A 23,592-nucleotide genomic window follows, 5' to 3' on the forward strand; every position below is an offset into this window, starting at 1 on the left:
GAAAAAGCCAAAAGTCACTAGGAGCCATGTCAGGTGAGTAGGGAGCATGAGGAAACTGATGTGTCGACAGAAGTGCCGACACAGTGTGATTTGAGGGGACCGCAATGCACGCTAAAAACACACGAAGGATGGCGTGAGGTCTGAAACTGGATACGTAATGAATGCTATAAAGAAAAGTACGTAGCTTTTGGAATACTTAACTTTAATTCATCCTTGTTGTATACATCGTTCTTGATGAGACATGCTTTATACGATAAGTATCAATTGCTATGTAAGGCTAATGGCGCCTTGCTAGGTCGTAGCCATGGACTTAGCTGAAGGCTATTCTAACTATCTGCTCGGCAAAGGAGCAAGGCTTCGTCAGTGTAGTTGCTAGCAAAGTCGTCCGTACAACTGGGGCGAGTGCTAGTCCGTATCTCGAGACCTGCCTTGTGGTGGCGCTCGGTCTGCGATCACTGACAGTGGTGACACGCGGGTCCGACATGTACTAATGGACCGCGGCCGATTTAAAGCTACCACCTAGCAAGTGTGGTGTCTGGCGGTGACACCACAGAAACACTTCAAAGTTGTTATCACGAAGAAACTGTTGCGTAACGTTAGCTTGATGTGCGAGTGCGTTGTCTTGGTGAAACAGCACAGCCCTTCTCGGACGTTTTTGTTGCAGTGCAGGAAGGAATTTGTTCTTCAAAACATTTTCGGAGGATGCACCTGTTACCGTAGTGCCCTTTGGAATGCAATGGGTAAGGATTATGCCCCCGCTGTCCCAGAACATGGACACCATCATTTTTTCGGCACTGGCAGTTACCCGAAATTTTTTTGGTGGCGGTGAATCTGTGTACTTCCATTGAGCTGACTGGTGCTTTGTTTCTGGATTGAAAAATGGCATCCACGTCTCATCCATTGTCACAACCGACGAAAAGAAAGTCCCATTCATGCTGTCATTGCGCGTCAACATTGCTTGGCAACATGCCACACGGGCAGCCATGTGGTCATCCGTCAGCATTCGTGGCACCCACCTGGATACCACTTTTCACATTTTCAGGTCGTCATGCAGGATTGTGTGCACAGAACCCACAGAAATGCCAACTCTGGAGGCGATCTGTTCAACAGTCATTCGGCGATCCCCCAAAACAATTCTCTCCACTTTCTCGATCATGTCATCAGACCGGCTCGTGTGAGCCCGAGGTTGTTTCGGTTTGTTGTCACACGATGTTCTGTCTTCATTAAACTGTTGCACCCACTAACGCACTTTCGACACATCCATAACTCCATCATCACATGTCTCCCTCAACTGTTGATGAATTTCAATTGGTTTCACACCACGCAAATTCAGAAAACGAATGATTGCACGCTGTTCAAGTAAGGAAAACGTTGCCATTTTAAGTATTTAAAACAGTTCTCATTCTCGCCACTGGCTGTAAAATTCCATCTGCCGTATGGTGCTGCCATCTCTGGGACCTATTGACAATGAATGCGGCCTCATTTTAAAACAATGCGCATGTTTCTATCTCTTTCCAGTCCGGAGAAAAAAAACCGGAAGCCTTAGAACTTGAATGCACCTTGTACAGTACTCCTTGAAAAACCAAATTTGGATTCCATCCAAACCTGGTGACTTATTTGTTTTCAACTCTTTCAGTTGCTTCTCTCTGCCAGGGATGCCTATTCCCATATCCTCCATATCGGAATCTGTGCAATAGTCAAACAACTGTATGTCTGTATGACTTCTGTTAGAATGATTTCTTAAATGTGAAACTTAAAACTTCAGCTTTCGTTTTGCTGTTTTCTATTGCCACACTAGATTTGTCAATGAGTGACTGGATAGAAGCCTTTGACATGCTCAGTGATTTTACTTAAGACCAGACTTTTCCCAGGTTCTTGGCACGATCTTTATCTGAGGGATGATGGTGGGAGTTGTTGTATACCTCAAGCATAAGTTTTTTACAGATGCATGTATTTCTAACTTTTGCCTGTCATCATTTGCACACTCTTATTTTAAGCTAGAATGCAACAGTCTTACTAGACCATGGTGGGTCTTTTGCATCCTTAATCCACTTACCTGGCACATGCTTTCTCTAGACTAAGGTATACAGAGTTTAAACTTTGCCATAATACTGGAATTAGATGAAATTTTTCCCCTGTGTCCATAATATTTGAATTAAATGATGTTCATTCATTGAATAAGTGAGGTGTTGACAACTGTTTGTCTGCTTTTTCTAGAAAAAATGCTCTCCTTGCATTCTTGATGGATTTATAAACTTTAGTAACCATTGTCACTATGAAGGCATCATGATCACTAATCCCTGTCTCTATACAAACTGAAGGACCCTGATTGACTCTCAGTATAATTCTCCAAATTGTCAGCATTGTGGATAGGATGAGCATCCATGGAGGAAGTGAATCTGTCTTGGACACAACAACTAAAGCAGCTGCAGAACCACAAATTGCTACAGCATCACGATCAAATTCAGTAACAACTGCAACACCAGAAAAACCAGCAACATCTGAACCAGCTCAAGCAACAAGACCAATAACAGCAGCAGCACAAGCAACAGAAGCAGAAATGGTGTCAACAATTGTAGCAGTTCCACTACAGTCGCTGGCAGAAAAGGGGAAGGAAACCACAGGCATCAGCAATTACAGGGCAAAACCAACCGATACTACAACAACAGATCCAACACCAACAGAAATAGTGCCAATAAAAGAATCAAAGGCAGCAACAGCACGAAGAATCCTGTCAGCACCACTACCACTACCACCACCACCACCTCCGGCCACAGAAGCAGCAGCAGCAACAACAGCAGCAGCAACTGAACCAACAACAACAGTAGCAGCAGCAACAAAACCATCAACAACAGTTGCAGCAACACAACACTGCCTAAGGAGGAGTCAAAGACAAGGTACATCTACATCATTAAATAAGGATTTTTTATGGCTTCAGACAAAGAAATGGAAAAGATTGTGACAAATCAGCAAGAAAATTTGCAGATAAGTCACAACGACTATGGAAAAAGCAGCACATTACCAGGTAATGACAAAAGAAAAAATACTTGCAAAACAGTCAGGATAATGTGTCAGAATATTCAATGCCTCAGAAACAAAGTACTAGATCTAGAAGTAGCTTTAAATAATCTTGCTGATGTCTCTTGTATTTGTTTATATGAACACTGTTGCAAGGCTAGTGAATTAAGTGTCATAGATATAAGCAAGTTTAATTTAGCATCACATTATTGCCGAAGTGTTTTTAAAAATGGTGGGGTAGGACTGCAGTTCAAAGTGAAAACAGAATTGGACCATCTAAATATAGAAAAACATTTTGAATCATGTGCCATAGAGTTAAAAACTGAGGAGAAGAGTGAAAAACTAGTTATCATTACAGTATATAGATCTCCACTGAGTGACAAAAACATATTCTTCAAAAAAAATAGAAGCAGCATTAAACACTTTTTATAGTAATGAAGTGAAATTATTTTTATGTGGAGATTTTAATATTAACCTGTTAATTGAAAGTGATGAAAAAAGACAGCTTTTGAGTATACTCAGCAGCTTCCACATGAAACCACTCTTTACAGATGCCACCAGAATAACAGAACTGTCATCTTCTCTTTTAGACAATATTTTATCAAATATGGAGAATGGTATCACTGAGCCACTAAACGTAAACTTAGGTCTTTCGGATCACAATACATTATTAACATACATAAATTACTCTATCCCCAAGGCAGTAAAATATAAGTGGGGATACAAAAGGCACTTCTATACAGAAAAAGTAAATACTTTCATCCAGTTGTTAGCTAATGAAACCTGGGAAGATGTCTTTGCACAAGCAACAACCGCGGAATCTTTCAATGCTTTTTCTAGTACATTCATGTCCCTGTTTGAGATGTGTTTCCCAAAAAAGCTCAAAAAGATCAATGTCATGCCTAGGAACACAAGCCAGTGGATAACACCTGCTATTAGAGTATCTAGTCAAACACTAAAACATATCAGTCAGCTCAAAAAAGATAACAAAGATGAACACTTCACAGATTATGTTAAGACATACAAGAAAATTTACAGGAAGGTGATCAAAAAAGCCAAGACAATGCACAATGACAGTGTAATTGCTGGGTCAGCAAACAAATCGAAAGCTATATGGAATGTAGTAAAAAACTAAATAGGCCCAAGCAAAAATGTTAGAAATCCAGATGACTTTGTTTTAAAAGATGATCAAGGTGTGCTAGTCGGAAATCTTACTTTAGCAAATTACATTAATGACTACTTCATAAATAGTCCAATCAATCTGAGTAAAAATTGTTCTAAGATTAGTAGAACATCAATCCCAGAAGAACAAAGTCTTAATTCAGTATTGCTACCTCCCACGAACAAATTGGAAGTTAATCGAATAATAAAAACAACGAAAAATAAAATGTCCTCAGGGATTGACGAGATACCTTGCTCAGTCATGATGAGATGTGCTAGTGTCATATCAGACCCACTCTCACACATCATAAACATATCATTTTCAGAAGGTGTCTTTCCACAACGATTAAAAATTGCAAAAGTAAAACCATTGTATAAAAAGGGCAATATACATGAAGTGGGAAACTATAGACCAATCACTTTATTATCGGTATTTTCAAAAGTAATAGAGACAGTCATGAAAAACAGAATTACAAATTACCTCAAGAAATTCAATCTATTGTCTGTAAACCAACACGGCTTTCACAAAGGAATGAGTACAGAGTCAGCCATTACCCAATTCATTGAAAATATTGTAACGGGGCTAGATAAGAACAACAGTACAATAGGAATAAATTTGAACCTCTCAAAGGCATTTGATACTGTCCAACATGATATCCTGCTAGACAAATTAGAATATGTCAGTATACGAGGAGTAGCTAAAAAGTGGTTTCAGTCATATCTCCATAATAGAAAACAGGTAGTAGAAATTGCAACAACAAACAGTAAAAACCAAAGTATTGTTTACAGATTGGATATTCAGACTGTGCCAATTGGGGTACTGCAGGGGAGTGTTCTAGGACCTCTCCTATTTCTTCTTTACACAAATGATATCAAGATTCCAGTAAATGGTACTCATATAACCCTGTTCGCAGATGACACAAACATTGTAGTAACTGACATAAACCGGGTATTGCCAACATCTGCAACCAGAGTTATAGAATATTTGCAAAATTGGTTTGAAGTGAACAAATTAACCATAAATATCTCTAAAACTAATTATATCCATTACAGGAAAGCAAAGTCACACTCTGACCTAGATCTCAGAATACAAAATAAAGAAATTGTGAGAGTTGCTACCACAAAATTCTTAGGTGTACATATAGACGAAAATTTAGACTGGAAATCCCATATCCTGTATCTCTCGCATAAGTTAAGCTCTGCTTACTTTGCTTTACACATTATTAGCTTTGTATGTAGTAGGGAATGTAGCAGAGCTGTTTACTTTGCTTATATACATTCTGCTATTACCTATGGCCTCATCTTCTGGGGTCATAGTAAGAAAAGTCTGAAAAACCATCTTCACTCTACAAAAACGAGCTGTTAAAATAATTACCAACAGTTCAAGGCTAACTCCTTCAAAGCAATTATTTAAACAGCTGAATATTCTACCCCTACAGTGCCTCTATATACAGAAAAGCGTAATTATGTAAAACGAAATATTAACAATTTCCAATCCAACTCGGATCTACATACTTATAACACAAGAAAGTGCAATGACATTCATATAAAAAGAGTTAACAAGGCTTTGGCGCAGAAACAAACAAACATACAAGGAAGCAGATTGTATAACAAACTACTGGTAAAGATAAAAGAAATAAAAAAATTGGCTTCATTTAAAGAAGCAGTATTCAAATTTTTAATGAACAACTGCTATTATAGTGTAAAAGAATACCTGGAATAGCTTCATACTAAACAATTATATTTATGTACTCTGTGTCAATAGTAATTTTTATCTGACTGTTGTTATGATCTAAATAAATAATATGCACAAAAGTGCTAGAATTGTATGTGTTATATCTAAATATCAACTGTGTATTCCAAGTAAAAAGTCTTTCTCATACATCAATGTAAATAATCAAAGTTGTACAAGCTATTTCAATGTGGTCTGATGTTATGTAGTCTACTATGCACATCTGTATTTTGTATAGTATTGTTCACCCTATATGTGTGTGTATATATATATACTATGTATTTTTTGACGAAATCCATGCAATGTAAATTGTCTCTGGATGAATAAACTACTACTACTACTACTACTACTACTACTACATCAATCTGCAACTGTTTTCTGATAACACATCAGTTTACAGGAAAGTGTTATCTCTCAGGGACAGTAGAAGGATACAAGATGACTTGGACAGAATTCCTATTTGCAATGTTGCATGGCAGCTTGCTCTAAATGTGGGAAAATGTAATTACTGAACATGAGTAGGAAAACAATCCTACAGGGCCACGATAAAGTATTACTGGTGTGCTGCTTGACAAGGTTACACCTACTAAATATCTATGCATAACACTGCAGTGACATGATGTGGAATGAGCATGTAAGGTTGGTTGTACGTAGGATGGATGTTTGACTTTGGTTTATTGGGATATTTAACAGAAGTGTAGTTCATATGTAAGAGTGGCCATGTACTGAAGAATGCTTGAGTGACCCATTTTTGAGCACTTGGGATCTCCAGCAGATCAGATTACAGGAAGACATTGAAGCAATTGAGAGGTGTGTTGCTAAGTAAGTTAGATCAATATGCAAGTAATACGGAAATACTATGTGAACTCAACTGGCATTCCCTGGAAGGAATAAGATATTCTTTTGACTTGACACTATTGAGAAAGTTTAGAGAACCATGGTTTTCAACAGACTGCAGAACGATCCTACTCCCACCAACATAGATCTTGACTAAGGGTCATCAATGCAAGATGAGAGAAATCAGGGCTCATATGGAAGCACACACACACATTCATTTTCCCTCTCTCCATTTGTAAACAGAACAGGGAACAAGGTACCCCCTGTCATGCACTGTATTATGGCCTGTAGAGTATGTATGTGATGTGGATGTAGATGTTGTAATCACTATAACAAGGTGTTTGAAAAGATTACTCAAGTGGGAAGTATTCCCACGTATTATTCTAACTGCTCTTTTCACTGCTGTGAAGATTTTGTTTATGCTGACACATAGCCACAGAAAATGGTGCAATAACACATTGTCAAATTAAAACAGTTGCATGCTGGCAACTGTTGTAGTGTCTGAAGAACATGAAGTTCTCAGCTCAGCCTTCCCAATATGAATACCCAAGAATTTTAAGACGCACACTTGCTTTATTACCTGGGTATTATGTCCAATAACCATTTCTTCTGGTTCCTAACAGTTCGTATGGAAGATAAAGAAACTAATTTTCATTAAATTTATAGGAACAGAGTCAAATGTAAGTTGCTACAGAACCTCAAGTATTCTGTTGACACCAGACACTAATTTAATAGCTAGTATAATATTCCATTAAATTGTCACCTTACCCTCTCACACTGTTATTGCATTAGCACTTTCTGATACATTCTTGTACTATACATTCCAAGTTTAAATACAGCTGTAGCGAATATTATATGTAACCTTCCTTTCTATATGTCTCTGAGTGCAAGAAGAGCAATTTTCTCGTAGCTGTTAATGTATACATTTGACAAAATGTTACAATTTCACTTGCACAAACATAAATTACCAGTGTTTTTTTTTTTCTTTTCTGATTAAAAGGATGTGAATGTAAAGTACAACCAATGGGGAAGCAATGTAACGATTGACATCCATAAAACAAAAAAAGAAGAAAATATTATTATAAGAAGAATATATGTGGATGGCTCCAGAATGCTTGCACATGTGATGTGGTGCAGAGAGGACGTCATTGTTTTGTACAACAGTGATAGTTATTTTTATGCTGAACTGTTACTTGTATTTTCAAAGTATACTGGAACAAAATGGCACACAATCATGTAATTGTGAATTGCAGTTTATATGCTATCAATAAATACCTGATTAGCTCTTTTAAATAATAAAATAACAATAATATTTAATTGATGTTTTTCACTCTCTCAAATATTATTAACTGTGTAAGCACCAGTTTATTTTGTTATTGTACAGCAATATGGACATACTCATAAGTCTGTGAAACATTTAAAAATATTCCACACAGAAAGCATGCAACAAATTATGATAAGGCTCATTTCAATGGACAAGCAGTTATCCAATGTTTATAAGGCCCTCAATAATGCACTGAGCTGTTTGCTGTTTCCACAAGGAAGCATCAGTAGTGAGCTAGATATGAACAAGTGTTTTGCGAACTCTGATACAAAAGAACTCTCTCCATTGTGACAGTGTACTGGCAATTTCAAGGACAGTTTCAGAAGGCAGCACTTGTGTTCAACAGTATCAAGATATGATACCTGAAATTCCATGATGAAAGTGGTTTGTGTACAGTTCCTCAAATGGCACACCCAAATGCAAGTGTGGTGATTCTGGAGGCTGTCCGTACGGTAATATTTCTTAATTGACTTCCATATTATTCATGGGTTCTTTTAAAAATGCTATTTGGGGTCTTCCAAGTTCTTTCTTTCCTTGTGTTGCTCATTCTAGGATGTTTACAAGGAACTGGTTGTGGCCTATTATGTGACTCATCCATCACGTCATCCTTGCTTGACTGTTTTCCTTAATTTTAGTTTCTCACCAGTTCTATGAATGAGTTCCTGGTTGTTCTATCCACTCATTTTATCTTTAACATGCAGCTCCACTACCACTCCTCAAACATTTCATGAGGTTTCATTTCCTTCTTTCTGATGATCCATATCTCACACAATTAAAGTGCTATGCTCAACATACAGGTTTTGATCAACTTTTTCCTCACTTCAACATTTCATGTTTCCCAAGCAAAGCATTTATCTTTTATTCATAAACATTGTTTTGGCCCTACTAATTCTTTGTTTTATACCTTCATAGCTTCTTCCATTGTCTATTGTCTTACTACCTACATGATCTTGTTTGTTTTATCTAGTTTTCTCAAACTTTTCTAAATAAAAGCCTTAAATATATTGCTTAAAAACTAATGGCACCAATCCTAAACTGGATCAGCATCTGTGTTTAGGATGAGTGTCTGAACTTCTGTAGTTAAATGAAGCAGAAGTTTGTGAAATTGATAGCTTCAGAGAGTCTGCCATTATTAGTGAAATAGCTGTCTGTGCTCCATTTTTTTGAAAACATGTATTAGGCACAATATGTGAATTTGGGGGACCAAAAATGTTTGTGCAGCCTTACAATGTCTGTGAGATTCATAAGATTAATGTCTTCAGGATCACTCTAAAACAGAAGGCATTTTTAAAGAGTCTTCAGCAATAGAAATGACAACTACAACCTGATAAGCAGTCTGAACGGGTAATAACATTCATCTGTACTGAGGCTGCAAAATGTAAAAAATAAATGTAATACATAAATTTAATTTACAAGATGGTAATAACTCTTTTCTACTGTGACAGTGCCTACTCTATGTAAGAAATGATTTATTTGTTATAGGTTGGAAAAAATGACTAACAGTTGTATGAAGGCAATGATAGCAACATAATAGCTGAACAAGAGTTATAGTACCTCAGTCATAATTTGCCACAGAATTGACTGGACATAAAAGATGTACAGTCTCATACCATAGGAATCAAGGGACAAGATGTTGTCTGGTGGACAGTACCCTCTTTCTACAACACAACTGCACATATGTATTAACAGGGATCATTATTTACATGAACAGAAAGCTACTTATCTTTGAAAGAGTCCATGTGTTGTGGTATAAACTCTTCCGTAATAGCCCTCTTGCAGACAATATCAGCGATCTTGCTATAATCTGATGGTTTGTACTGTCGTAGCCTATGACCACTATGCAATGAATGACAGATGCCAGTCAGTGACCTAGTGCCTGAGCTAGTGTCTGAGATAGTGAGCTAGTAACTGAGCTAGGAGGCAGGACAATGGATGTAGAGATAAGCCAGGAGCTGTGACTGTGGAGGACAGCATTATTCCCGCTGTACCCTGCCATCTGGCTTGCAAGGCAACAGGAACATCCTCTGGAAAACTCCTGCCAGTGTGCACATCCAGGCCTGAGGTCGTGCCCCGGGGCGATGACGGCAGTGGCAATGACGGGTCCACATCCATTGGGATGGGGAGCGAGAATGGTGGGGGCGAGGGCACATCATCCGTCCGCTCTTCCTGCAGTGGCCTGGTGCCACCAGTGGGCAGTTACAGAGGCCATGCGGTCCCATGAGGTCATGAATCTGAGGGAAGAAAAGCAGCAGAATCAGGGGCAACTGACACAGATGAATTTGGTTCTGGTGGCTGCACTGCAAACTATCAGGACCTGCAATGAAGTACATAAAAGAGCCAATGCATTCCTGGATCACGCATCTTTCCCAGCATCCATGGTTACTATAAACCCTGAAAAGTAAAAGATCGTGAGGTGCAAAGTGATACTTGCAGACCATTGTTGGCACCAGACGCTGTGGCAGGTGTAGCAAGTGTTGCAGCATCCGACGGCAGCGGTCATACAAAAGTTCTGCTGGTGGTCTGTCTCATGGATGGAAGCAATAGGAGGTGAGAAAGAGTTGCAGCACCTGTTCCCATGTATGGGTGTCACAGAGCTTGGTCATTTGTTGTTTAAAACTGCATACAAAGCATTCTGCTTCTCCATTGGACTGGGGGTGAAACAGAGCACTGGTTAGATGATGAATGTCATTTCGTTCACAAAACTGTTGAAAATTGCATGAAGTGAACTGCAGCCCATTGTCCGACATAAGTACTTCGAGTGAACCTTCCTGCAATATATGGAGGACAATGCTTGAATGGTGCTATGTGATGTGGTAGAAGGCACAGGCACCATAAATGGGAACTTGCTAAAAGAGTCTACCACTACGAGCCAACAAGTGTTTAAAACTAGTCCTGGAAAGCCCAATGTGCACTCGCTGCATGGCGATTGAGTCTTAGGCCATGCTGAGAATGTCTATGGTGGAACGGATTGATTTTCTGTGCACATGTGACACTGTGACGTCATCCGTTCAATATGGGTGTCCATGCCCTACCAAGTACAGTGCCATCGCACTAACTTTTTAGTGCGAACAATTCCCCAATGGTCTTGGTGGAGTAATTGCATCACAACCTTTTCAACACTTTGGGATTAACCAAACATGATTGTCCTTTCCACTTTGTTGAATGGAAAGGTTAGACTGATGTGCAAAATATCGGTCCATGACTGTGTTCTGGATACTGCTCAATGAACGAGGCCAAGACGTGCAAATGTAAACCAACAAAATATTGAGGTCTGGGTCTGCTTCTGTGGCCTGTGCAGTTTGTCTGTAGTGCAAGGGAAAAGCTTCCAGTAATTCAGAGTCCTGCATGTTGATTTGGCATCAAGATGCAGCAGACACATCAAAACAAGAGTCTGGGCCAATCGGAAGGCAAGATAGAGTATCTGCATTGCCATGCTTTGCTGTACGTTTTTACACAATGTCATACTGATGCTGTGAAAACTACAAAGCCCATTGTTGCAATTTTTGAGCAGCATATGTAGGAACTGGCGTTGATGAATGAAACAAGGACTGCAAAGGCTTGTGATCTGTCACTAAAAAGAACTTTCAACCATACAAATAGTGATGTAACTTGGGTGTCACACCATACAAAATAGCAAGAGCTTGTTTTTCAATTTGTAAATAATTGCACTCTGAGGCAAAGACAATAGGCAGGTCTTGAGCAGCAATTCTATGCACAAAGCACAACACTGATTACATAGGAAGAAGGACCGACTTGCAAAACTAATGGCTTGGCAGGATCAAAATGTACTAAACATCTGTCACTGAGCAAGGCATTTTTGAGTTTCTGAAAGACATCTTGGCAGTCTTTAGTCCACATGAAAGATACTTTTTTGCAACACAAGTGATGCAATGGAGCCATGATCTGAGTGGAATTCGGTATGAACCGAATGTAGTACGTGTTCTTGCCTAGTACGGACTGCAGTTCTGACATGCTGCGAGAAACAGGCAGGTCATGAGTTGCAAGCAAATGTGATTGGATGGGGCACATACCCTGAATGTTTATGACATGACCTGAGTACAGTAGTTCAGTTTGAAAAAAGTCACACTTTTCGAGATGACACTTGAGTCCTGCTTCTGACAACATTTGAAAAAATGGTTCAAATGGCTCTGAGCACTATGGGACTTAACTTCCGAGGTCATCAGTCCCCTAGAACTTAGAACTACTTAAACCTAACTAACCTAAGGACATCACACACATCCATGCCCAAGGCAGGATTCGAACCTGTGACCGTAGCGGTTGTGCGGTTCCAGACATGGCGACCCCAACCGGCCAACATTGAAAAAGAGTATGAAAATTGTCAATGTGTTCCTCTACTGTATAATCTGAGATGACAATATTGTCAAGGTAGTTTGAACAAAATGGAACTTTTGCAGTCAGCTGTTCCAAGCAACACTGAAAAACGGTCAGTGTGGAAGCACTGCCGAAGGGCAAACACAAATACTTGAAAAGTCTTAAGTGTGTATTTACAACAAACACTTACTGTGATTCTTCATCCAATGGAATTTGCAAGTAGGCATCATGCAAATCTATTTTAGAAAAGTACTGTCCTGCACCAAGCCTGTCCATGAGTTCCTCAGAGTAAGGTAATGGATAAGTGTCAACTACTGTCTGTGGGTTGACTGTAGACTTGAAGTCAACACAAATGTGAATGCAACCAGAAGGCTTAGGCAACAAAACTAGTGGACTTGCCCATTGAGTAGCTTGAATGGGAGCAATTACATCATTATCTTTCAATTCACTGTCTATGTGATGGGCAATTCTGTCTTTTATGGTGAGCAAACCATATAGGGCAAGACTTCACTAAGTTCACAGGCCTGTTTACTTGTCTATGTGACTGTCCACCTGGCTGTGTATGTGCTCATTGTTGTAGCTGCTTGGATCACGAACAAGGGGTACTCGACCCAACAAATCGGGACCTGCTCAGACTTATTGGCCACTATGGCACCCAAATCATATTGTTCTAAGATTTGCAATACTTTCTGGTTTAACATTAATATACTTTTAATAAAAATTACACTCTTGTTTAGTATGGACTTTCTGTTCAAATTAGTAATCCTGATAATATAACTATATAGTAATATGTGCTGTCTTTTCAGTCCATGACTCATGTTAATTATCAAGTTTACATCACGCTTGCGTAGTTTGAGCTGGAATGGACTTTTAAATATCCTGCTCATTACACTGTACAAAGTTTGACAGAGAAATAACAATTTATATTCAGTAGACAACTCAACAACATCAGCACCAATTGTGACACTACTGGATGTCTGCTCAACAGTAGCTGCTAGTAACATCTCACATTTGAATACCAAAAATCTGGTCTTGCAGAATTATACACACAAACACATATATTGAGAGGAAGATTAGGGGCCCAAGATAATCATGTATAAGTAAGTTTTCAATGAAACCTTTTCACCCCCTGATCAAAATGTGGGGTGGAAAGCTCTGACAGAATGTAAATAATTTAGGAGTAAGGCATAGGGGCATTGAGTTGACAGGCACACAAACAAGAATGAAAACATTGCTACATTTTGTTTTGGAGGAATCTTTTTTTCAGCTAGAGGGGACACACACACACACACACACACACACACACACACACACACACACAAACACACAGAGTTACATGTGCTGGCTGAATATAAAATGCCTTTGTACAAGTGTGTGTGTGTGTGTGTGTGTGTGTGTGTGTGTAAGAGAGAGAGAGGGATGAGAGGGGGGGGGGGGGGGGTGAGGATTTCTCTAAAAGTTAGCCATATTTGCATTCTTGTTTATGTGCTTCTGTTTGGAGAGGTGTTATTTTTACTCCTAAGTTATTAATATTCTGATCAAATGTTTGTCAGTCAAAAAAATATATACACACATACAATACACCAATGAAGATACCATTGCAATTTTGTATTTTTTTTTGGGTGGATATAAGTCTATTTATTTAACATTTTGTTTGGAATTTTTCTTGAGAATGGTCTAATTCTCTGCACTGGCCAATCATATATGTAAATAAAATAATTTACAGCCATGAGGGTGGTAAAATTTCTTCATTTAAACATTTTACTGACACTGTGAAAACATATGTAGTGAAAATATAAACAAGCTATTACTTGCTGATAATCTTTCTGCAGGCCATTACATACTACACATCAGGTACACCACTACAAGCTATCCAATTTGTTTTGAAAAATTTTGGATCACACTTTTAACAGACAGCACCAACTGGAGAGAACAATGGTTCCATGAAGCATGCAATACATTGTGCATAGATTTCTCCTGCTGATGCCACATTTATTTCAACACATGTTCCAGAAGACAAAAACCAAAAGTTGGAAACTGATATTCACTGGCTAATAAAAGCCAAAATTGATTTTGCTAGCCCAGTGTAATATCATTTTTCTCACTGTTAGTTATTTTACACAAATGGTGTCTGAAAATCAGCTGTTCTGGTTTTCAATTTAGTCAGTACAGTGGCTGTTTCTCTTAAGTTAAAGAGAGGATATGGATAACTTATTGTTCAGTGTAATATTTCTTCTGCTTCACTGCACAAAAAGTCACTGCCCAGACTAGCCAACATTTTTAAAAGCAAGAAGGAATATGACAACCCAAGTGTACTTAAGAAATGGTAGCATTTAATTGGCAGTAATTATCACCCCAGCAGCCAGTGTTTACATGAAAAACCAGAAACAGTATCACAGAAATCGTTTTATGAAAACTGGGTCTGGGAGACCCATAGAAATGCAGTGTGACAGACTTTAACACACACAATAGGGCTCCAAATCTGAGTAGTCAGCAGCCTCAGTAGAGTTGAGGAGCTCTGTGCCAGGAGCCTGCAACCTGAAGTGCTTTTGCTCATTTGTGCTGTTTTTGCTCTTCAGTGCTCTCGGGAGCCATCCATCCAGCCAGGTACTGAACGAGGCTGCACAGTAGGAGAGGCACAGTGGCAATGATGTCAGGTAGCTGTGTCACAAGAAATTCAACAATATTCATTCACATGTGCATTCTGCTTCGTATTAACTAGACGATAACTGACTGGGAGAAATGAATGCAAAAATTAAACTAAGCAATTGCAGTTTAATTAATGGTGTGCTTTGGGGTGTTCATCCAAGAAGTCAATTCCATTTTTCTGCAAGACATTTCAATGACTGAGCCAATCATCTTCTTCAGGTGCTGTGAGCTATGTCAATAAGCACACTTGCTGCCTGGACTCCGACCAGTCGATAAAGTGTTGTTGGTATCGTGCTGCTGTATACAGAAGAGTTTGCATCCTGGAGACCTCTATGCCCTTTGATGCTCATTTGTTTTAGGAGTTAATGCAGTTACTCCAAGCACGCTTAAAAAAAACAGCCCACAACACCTGAAGAAAATAACTGTGTTGGTCATAAAAAATGGAACTGACAACTAAGCTGAACACCCAAAAGTGCCATCAACATATGACAACCCTTTTGTTAGTTCTCGTCAACAAGAAATGTGTAAAATTATAGTTCAACATGTTGACTTTACCACTTGTGAAAGAAGTTTTTAATCTTGTGAGCAAGAGACACATATTCCAAACACTTTTAATTAATCACAAAAAAGGCATTAGAAAGTAAAATCCAAAATAAATCTAAAATCTAGTACACAAATATAAGCCAGGAAGAACCAAGCCACCAATAAACCTAGCTGAAATTAACATTTTACATCGGCACATCAGGAATTAGTAACAAAACTGCAGTTATATAAAGAGCAAGCCAGAAAAATTGAAACGGCTTACCAATTGAGACATTTAAAATACCCTGAAAGCAACTGCACACCAAAAACTAACTGAAAAAAATACGTCACTGATTGAAATGGAACATCTGGAGGAAGATATACAATGTTTATCTCAAGTTGGTCATGAAATTAAAAAGGCACATCACTAATGTCAATTTCCTGAACAAGAAAATAGACTTCAGTTATGTGTAGGAATGTAGATCATTGAATTATCAAAACATTAGTGTGGCAGAGTATACGTGCCCAGTCTGGCCCAAATCCGCCAACGTAAATGCAGTAGATAAGATGCTAAATGAAATGTGTAGGTTTATCACACATTGTCTTATACCAATGCCACTCATAAAACTCCACCAACTCACTGGCATAGCATCACCAGGGATATTTATTGTGAAGTAGCTGCCAACTCAGTGAGATAAAATCAGGCTCATCAGGAAAACAACTTACTACATGGGCACAGTTCAGCAGCCCCAAGGTTGAGATCCAGAAGATTACTCAAGACCATTTCAGTCTTGCAAACAGCAGCAGTTACAACAGGAAAAAAAGTTGTGGATCTCTTGACTTTAGAACAACTCCTCTCCCTTTCAAAACCCTCCCACCGGGGCATGAACAGAATTGGATGATGTGGATGTTACTCAATCATCTTTGTGCTGGAGTTGAACAATACAAGAGTAACCTCCAGAAATGTCGCTTCCCTGGGGATACCACCAACTGTGACTCTAGAGAACCACAGACCCCAAAGCACCTACTGGGTTGTCAACCATGCCTGCATCTTGCACAGAAGTATCTTCTGCTTGAGACACAGGGTCCAACAGAAGTTGCAAGATTTTGGTCAGCATTAGTGTAGATTGGTACTACTTTCTTTTATTTGTAGTGGTAATTATCATGTGTTGTATTTGTTTTCTGACTCAAATAAATAAATAATGTAGGAATGTTTGACACATTAATTCACAGATGTACTAATAGACACAAAGGTGATACGTGGAATTGCATCTGCCAAAAAATGACATGACTGACAGGACAGACCCAGGAAATGTAGATGAAAATGAATTGATATGGGTAGAAAGACTCAGATACCTGAGAACAAAGAACAATGCTGCAATCTACAGGCTTGCCAATAGTACAACATATATAACACATCTTCAACCAGTAATTTAACATGATTATTTATCATAGGTTGAAAACAAGCACTGAAAAATCACAAAATATGCCAAATATACGGACAGCTTTGGCATTATGCTACAAATAATGACCATGCAATAAACACAATATAGCCGAAGGCATGACTACAATAAATGGAATCAAGTCTTGTCACAAAACCTACGCCGCTTGGGATTAGCTGAGCGGTCTAGGGTGCGAAAGTCATGGACTGAGCGACTGGTCCCGGCGGAGGTTCGAGTCCTCCCTCGGGCATGGTCGTGTGTGTTTGTCCTTAGGATAATTTAGTTTAAGTAGTGTGTAAGCTTAGGGACTGATGACCTTAGCAGTTAAGTCCCATAAGATTTCACACACATTTGAACAAAACCTACACTCTTTTATGACTTCTACTTCAACAAACGATACTCTTTTCAATTATTATTTTTAAATACTATCTACAGGAAGAGAGAGACCAGGCATAAAATTTTCGTTTACATGTTTAATATTTAAAACTCTTGTGAGTGAAAAATATTCATTTTTGTTGAGGAACAATGCACTATGTTTGATGTGCATGCCAAAGAATGAGAAACTCTATGTTTTTCTTAACATCATCCACGTCTGCATGGTTACTCTGCAGATCACACTTAAGTGCCTGGCAGAAGGCTCATCAAACCACCTTCACACTAATTCTTCATCACGCCACTCTCGAACAGCACACAGAAAAATAAGCACCTATATCTTTCCGTACGAGCTCTGATTTCCTATTTTATTATGGTGATTGTTTCTCTCCATGTGGCTCAGTGTCAAGAAAATAGTTTTGTATTTTGGAGAAGAAAGTTGGTGAGTGAAATTTCATTAGAAGATCCCACCGCAATTAAAAATGCCTTTCTTTTAAAGATTTCCACCTCAAATCCTGTATCATGTGCGTGACACTCTCTCCTGTATTTCTTGATTATACAACATGTGCTGCCCTACTTTAAACTTTCTCAGTGTACTCAGAGGTGCCTCTTTAATAGATCTGCAGCATCTTCTAAGTGTTCTGCCAATAAAATGCAGTTTTTGGTTTGCCTACCCACAACGTTTCCTGCAGGTTCTTTCCAATTTAAGTTGTTTGTAATTGTAATTCTGAGATATTTAGTTGAAATTATGGCCTTTAGATTTGATTGATTTACCATGTAACTGGAGTTTAACAGATTCCTTTTACGTCTCATGTGGATGATCTCACACATTTCATTATTTGTGGTCAACTGCCAATTTTTGAACCATACAAATATCTTTTCTAAATCGTTTTGCAATTAGTTTTGATCGTATGATGACTTTATTAGATGATAAACAACAGCATCATCTGCAAGCAACCTAAGATGGCTGCTCAAATTGTCTTCTAAATTGTTTATATAGACAAGGAACAGCACTAACTTGTGGAATGCCAGAAATCACTACTGTTTCACTCTATAATTTCCATCAGTTACTAGGAACTGAGACCTCTCTGACAGGAAATCACAAATCCAGTCACATGAGTGAGACGATATTCCCTAAGCACTCAATTTGATTACAAGCAGCTTGTGTAGTATGGCATCAATAGCATTCTGGATATCTAGAAATACAGAATCTATGTGAAATCACTTGTCAATAGCATTCACTTCAAGTGAGTAAAGAGTTAGTTGTGTTTCACAAGAATGATTTTTTCTAAGCCCATGCTGACTATGTGTCAATAGACCATTCAAATTGAGGCGATTCATGATGCTCAAACATAATACATGCTCCAAAATACTGCTGCAAAGCAACAGTAATGATGCAGGCCTGTAATATTGTGGATTACTCCCATTGCCTTTCTTGAATATTCGTGTGACCTGTGCAATTTTCCAGTCTTTGGGTATGGTTCTTTTGTGAAGTTAGCACTTGTATATGATTGTTAAGTATGAAGTTACTGCATCAGCATACTCTGTGTGGGGTCCTGCCCACTCGTCTCTTATAGAGTGCCTAAAGGATGCTGCTTTCTCAGATAGCTATACAATTATAGAAGCAAATCACATTAATGGTTTTTTATTACAATAAAGTAGAATGACAATATTTAACTTTGGTTTACATAGTCGTGTCGCAAGCTATTGGCGAGATGCAAATAATCAATGTCTTTCACTCTATAGAATGTCCATGCAAATAATGGATATGGGTCACAAGTGCTCTCTTCTAGTCCTGATCTTCTATGTCCATCTTCTACTGTCCAGGAGCAGCACTTATATTCTCTTTGCCTAGAGGCTATTCCTGTCATGGTGTGGTCCTAGTCAGTGAACTATTGCCTGTCGTCATCTCTCAGCCTTTTCTGCTCCTGCATTCTTCATCTTCATGCTGTCGCTTGTTGTTACACCATAACACACTGAAAGGAACTTAATTGGTATACAACCTGGACTAGACGACTTGTTTTTATTAAGTGACTGAAGTTGCTACACTACACAAAGGATGTCTACTTCTAAGTTACTCATGTTGGCAGCTGTTCTCGATTCGAATTCTAGAATATTCACTTAGTCATCTTAAGTGAAGGTATTTCAGAAGGCTGTTTCTTTGAATTCAAGCCACATTGGGTCTATACTTACATTACTAATTTGGAAGAAGAAGAGATTATCTTTCAGGAATGTGTCAAGTGAATTTTTATCTGATTTTTTGAATAGATATACACTCCTGGAAATTGAAATAAGAACACCGTGAATTCATTGTCCCAGGAAGGGGAAACTTTATTGACACATTCCTGGGGTCAGATACATCACATGATCACACTGACAGAACCACAGGCACATAGACACAGGCAACAGAGCATGCACAATGTCGGCACTAGTACAGTGTATATCCACCTTCCGCAGCAATGCAGGCTGCTATTCTCCCATGGAGACGATCGTACAGATGCTGGATGTAGTCCTGTGGAACGGCTTGCCATGCCATTTCCACCTGGCGCCTCAGTTGGACCAGCGTTCGTGCTGGACGTGCAGACCGCGTGAGACGACGCTTCATCCAGTCCCAAACATGCTCAATGGGGGACAGATCCGGAGATCTTGCTGACCAGGGTAGTTGACTTACACCTTCTAGAGCACGTTGGGTGGCACGGGATACATGCGGACGTGCATTGTCCTGTTGGAACAGCAAGTTCCCTTGCCGGTCTAGGAATGGTAGAACGATGGGTTCGATGACGGTTTGGATGTACCGTGCACTATTCAGTGTCCCCTCGACGATCACCAGTGGTGTACGGCCAGTGTAGGAGATCGCTCCCCACACCATGATGCCGGGTGTTGGCCCTGTGTGCCTCGGTCGTATGCAGTCCTGATTGTGGCGCTCACCTGCACGGCGCCAAACACGCATACGACCATCATTGGTACCAAGGCAGAAGCGACTCTCATCGCTGAAGACGACACGTCTCCATTCGTCCCTCCATTCACACCTATCGCGACACCACTGGAGGCGGGCTGCACGATGTTGGGGCGTGAGCGGAAGACGGCCTAACGGTGTGCGGGACCGTAGCCCAGCTTCATGGAGACGGTTGCGAATGGTCCTCGCCGATACCCCAGGAGCAACAGTGTCCCTAATTTGCTGGGAAGTGGCGGTGCGGTCCCCTACGGCACTGCGTAGGATCCTACGGTCTTGGCGTGCATCCGTGCGTCGCTGCGGTCCGGTCCCAGGTCGACGGGCACGTGCACCTTCCGCTGACCACTGGCGACAACATCGATGTACTGTGGAGACCTCACGCCCCACGTGTTGAGCAATTCGGCGGTACGTCCACCCGGCCTCCCGCATGCCAACTATACGCCTTCGCTCAAAGTCCGTCAACTGCACATACGGTTCACGTCCACGCTGTCGCGGCATGCTACCAGTGTTAAAGACTGCGATGGAGCTCCGTATGCCACGGCAAACTGGCTGACACTGACGGCGGCGGTGCACAAATGCTGCACAGCTAGCGCCATTCGACGGCCAACACCGCGGTTCCTGGTGTGTCCGCTGTGCCGTGCGTGTGATCATTGCTTGTACAGCCCTCTCGCAGTGTCCGGAGCAAGTATGGTGGGTCTGACACACCGGTGTCAATGTGTTCTTTTTTCCATTTCCAGGAGTGTATTTCTCATTTATTTTTGTGGATTTGGGAGTTATTCAGTCTCACTACAACAACTCTGTGTTCATTAATTCCTGTATCCATTTTGATGCTCGTTATTAGCTCATGATTATTTGTTGCCAAGAAGTCAAGACTGTTTTCACAACCGTTCACTATCTGAGGGGGCTCCTGAAATAATCACTTGAAAAATTTTCAGAGAACGTGTTTAGCACAATTTTGTTGTGTCGGTAGCTGGGCCGACACTGTGAAGTTTAGATGGCTGAAAATGCAATCTACACTAACGCTGTAGCCGATAGGGCACGCACGGCTAAAGCAGACGGGCGTGAAGTCTGGAACATGAGAACTTATAAATGAATAAGAAGAAAAGTATGTAGATGCTTATTACTTATCTTTTTATTAGTCCTTGGAATACATCTCTCTTGAATACTCGTAAGCTATAGGCCCTGATACAAATGGCGCCTTGCTAGTTCGTAGCCATTAACTTAGCTGATGGCTATTCTGTCTCTCGGCTAATGAGAGAGAAAGGCTTCGTACATCTGGTCGGTAACTCGGTTCTCGTACAACTGGGTGGTAGCTAGGTTCTCATACAACTGGGCGGTAGCTAGGTTCTCGTACAACTGGGGGTGAGTCCGCTCTCGTATCACGAGACCTGCCTTGGTGGTGGCGCTAGGTCTGCGATCACAGTGGCGACACGCGGGTCCGACATGTACTACATGGACCGCGGCCGATTTAAGCTACCACCTAGCAAGTGTGGTGTCTGGCGGTGACACCACAAATTTTGGATGATGTTTAATGCATATCTTTAGATTTAAACATGTATTTTCACCAGCATATCAAGGGTAAATTGAAGTCGGCACCAACTACAATGGTACGAGTTGGGTATGTGTTTGAAATTAAACCCAAGTTATCTCTGAAACTTTTGGCAATTGTATAAAAGGATTCAGTTATTATTTTTTTCTGATTTCCAGATAAACTACTTCTAACAGCAACAAACATACCACTGCCAAGTGTATTTATCCTATCCTTTCTGAACACCATTAGGTTCTCCGCAAAAATTTAAGCTGAACTTATCTTTGGCTTTAGCCAGCTTTCACTGCCTATAATGATTAGAGCATCAGTGCTTTCTATTAGCACTTGGAGCTCTGGTACTTTCTCAATACAACTATAACAATTTACAACTGTTACATCGATGGTTGCTAGATCTATAGTCTTCCTGTGGTTCGACCTGCACCCTTTGAGACTGAAGCCCTTTTTGCATTTCCCCAAGTCACTCTAACCTAAAAAACTGCCCACTTCATGCCACACAGCCCCCACTACCCATATAGCTACCTCCTGCATGTTATGGACTCCTGATTATTTAGCAGACCTTGAAACCCCACCACCCTATAATGCAAGTTGAGGAATCTGCCATCTACGTGGTCGCAGAACTGTCTGGACCTCTGATTCAGATCCTCCACTTGGCTCTGTAACAGAGGTCTGCAGTTGGTCCTGTAAGTGATACTGCAGTGGTGAGCTCGGCTTTCATCTCAAAAGCATGACTGGCAGTCTTTACCATTTCAGACAGCTGCTAAAAATCTGAGAGGATCTCTCCCTATCCAAAGCAACACACATCATGGGCACCTACGTGAACCACTACATGCAGATGACTGCACTCTGTGTTCTACATGACATATGGAAAGACCTGTTACACTTCTCGAATGACTCCACCTAGTATCCACAGAGTGCACACTGGCTTTCTTAGCTTCCTTGGAAGCCATGCCCCCAGGGGGTCCCATAATGCATGTAACACTGGTGCTCCCAACCACCAATAATCCAACCCTCTATGACTGCCCAGATCTTGCAAGCTGAGAGGTTTCCTCTGAAACAGGACAAGTGACTACATCTAGCTGAGGGGCTTTGTCAGCCACAGATAGCATCTGGAACACGTTTGTCGTATTAACCGGGAAAACTTACATCTACATCTGCATGGATACCCTGCAAATCACATTTAGGAGCCTGACACAGGATTCATCGAAATATCTTCGCAATAATTCTCTATTATTCCAATCTTGAATATTGCACAGAAAAATGAACACCCAAGTTGTGGTGTCACCGCCAGACACCACACTTGCTAGGTGGTAGCTTAAATCGGCCGCGGTCCATTTAGTACAAGTCGGACCCGCGTGTCGCCACTGTGTAATCGCAGACCTAGCGCCACCACCAAGGCAGGTCTCGTGATACGAGAGAGCACTCGCCCCAGTTGTACGAGAACCTAGCTACCGCCCAGTTGTACGAGAACCAAGCTACCGCCCAGTTGTACGAGAACCTAGCTACCGCCCAGTTGTACGAGAACCTAGCTACCGCCCAGTTGTACGAAGCCTTTCTCTCTCATTAGCCGAGAGACAGAATAGCCATCAGCTAAGTTAATGGCTACGAACTAGCAAGGCGCCATTTGTATCAGTGCCTATAGCTTACGAGTATTCAAGAGAGATGTATTCCCAGGACTAATAAAAAGATAAGTAATAAGCATCT

The 23,592-nt window shown here is 40.4% G+C and overlaps 1 protein-coding gene across 1 annotated transcript in view; it reads left to right on the forward strand.

Moving 5' to 3' along the window:
• Positions 1–2,374: 2,374 nt before the first annotated feature.
• Positions 2,375–23,592, forward strand: part of LOC126416588 (uncharacterized) — a 32,854-nt gene continuing 11,636 nt past the window's right edge. Inside the window, exon 1 of the mRNA XM_050084341.1 lies at positions 2,375–2,710. Coding sequence (XP_049940298.1) covers positions 2,375–2,710 — 336 coding nt within the window. The remainder of the gene's footprint in view (positions 2,711–23,592) is intronic.

Source organism: Schistocerca serialis, chromosome 8, assembly GCF_023864345.2.
Source record: "Schistocerca serialis cubense isolate TAMUIC-IGC-003099 chromosome 8, iqSchSeri2.2, whole genome shotgun sequence".
NCBI lineage: Eukaryota > Metazoa > Arthropoda > Insecta > Orthoptera > Acrididae > Schistocerca > Schistocerca serialis.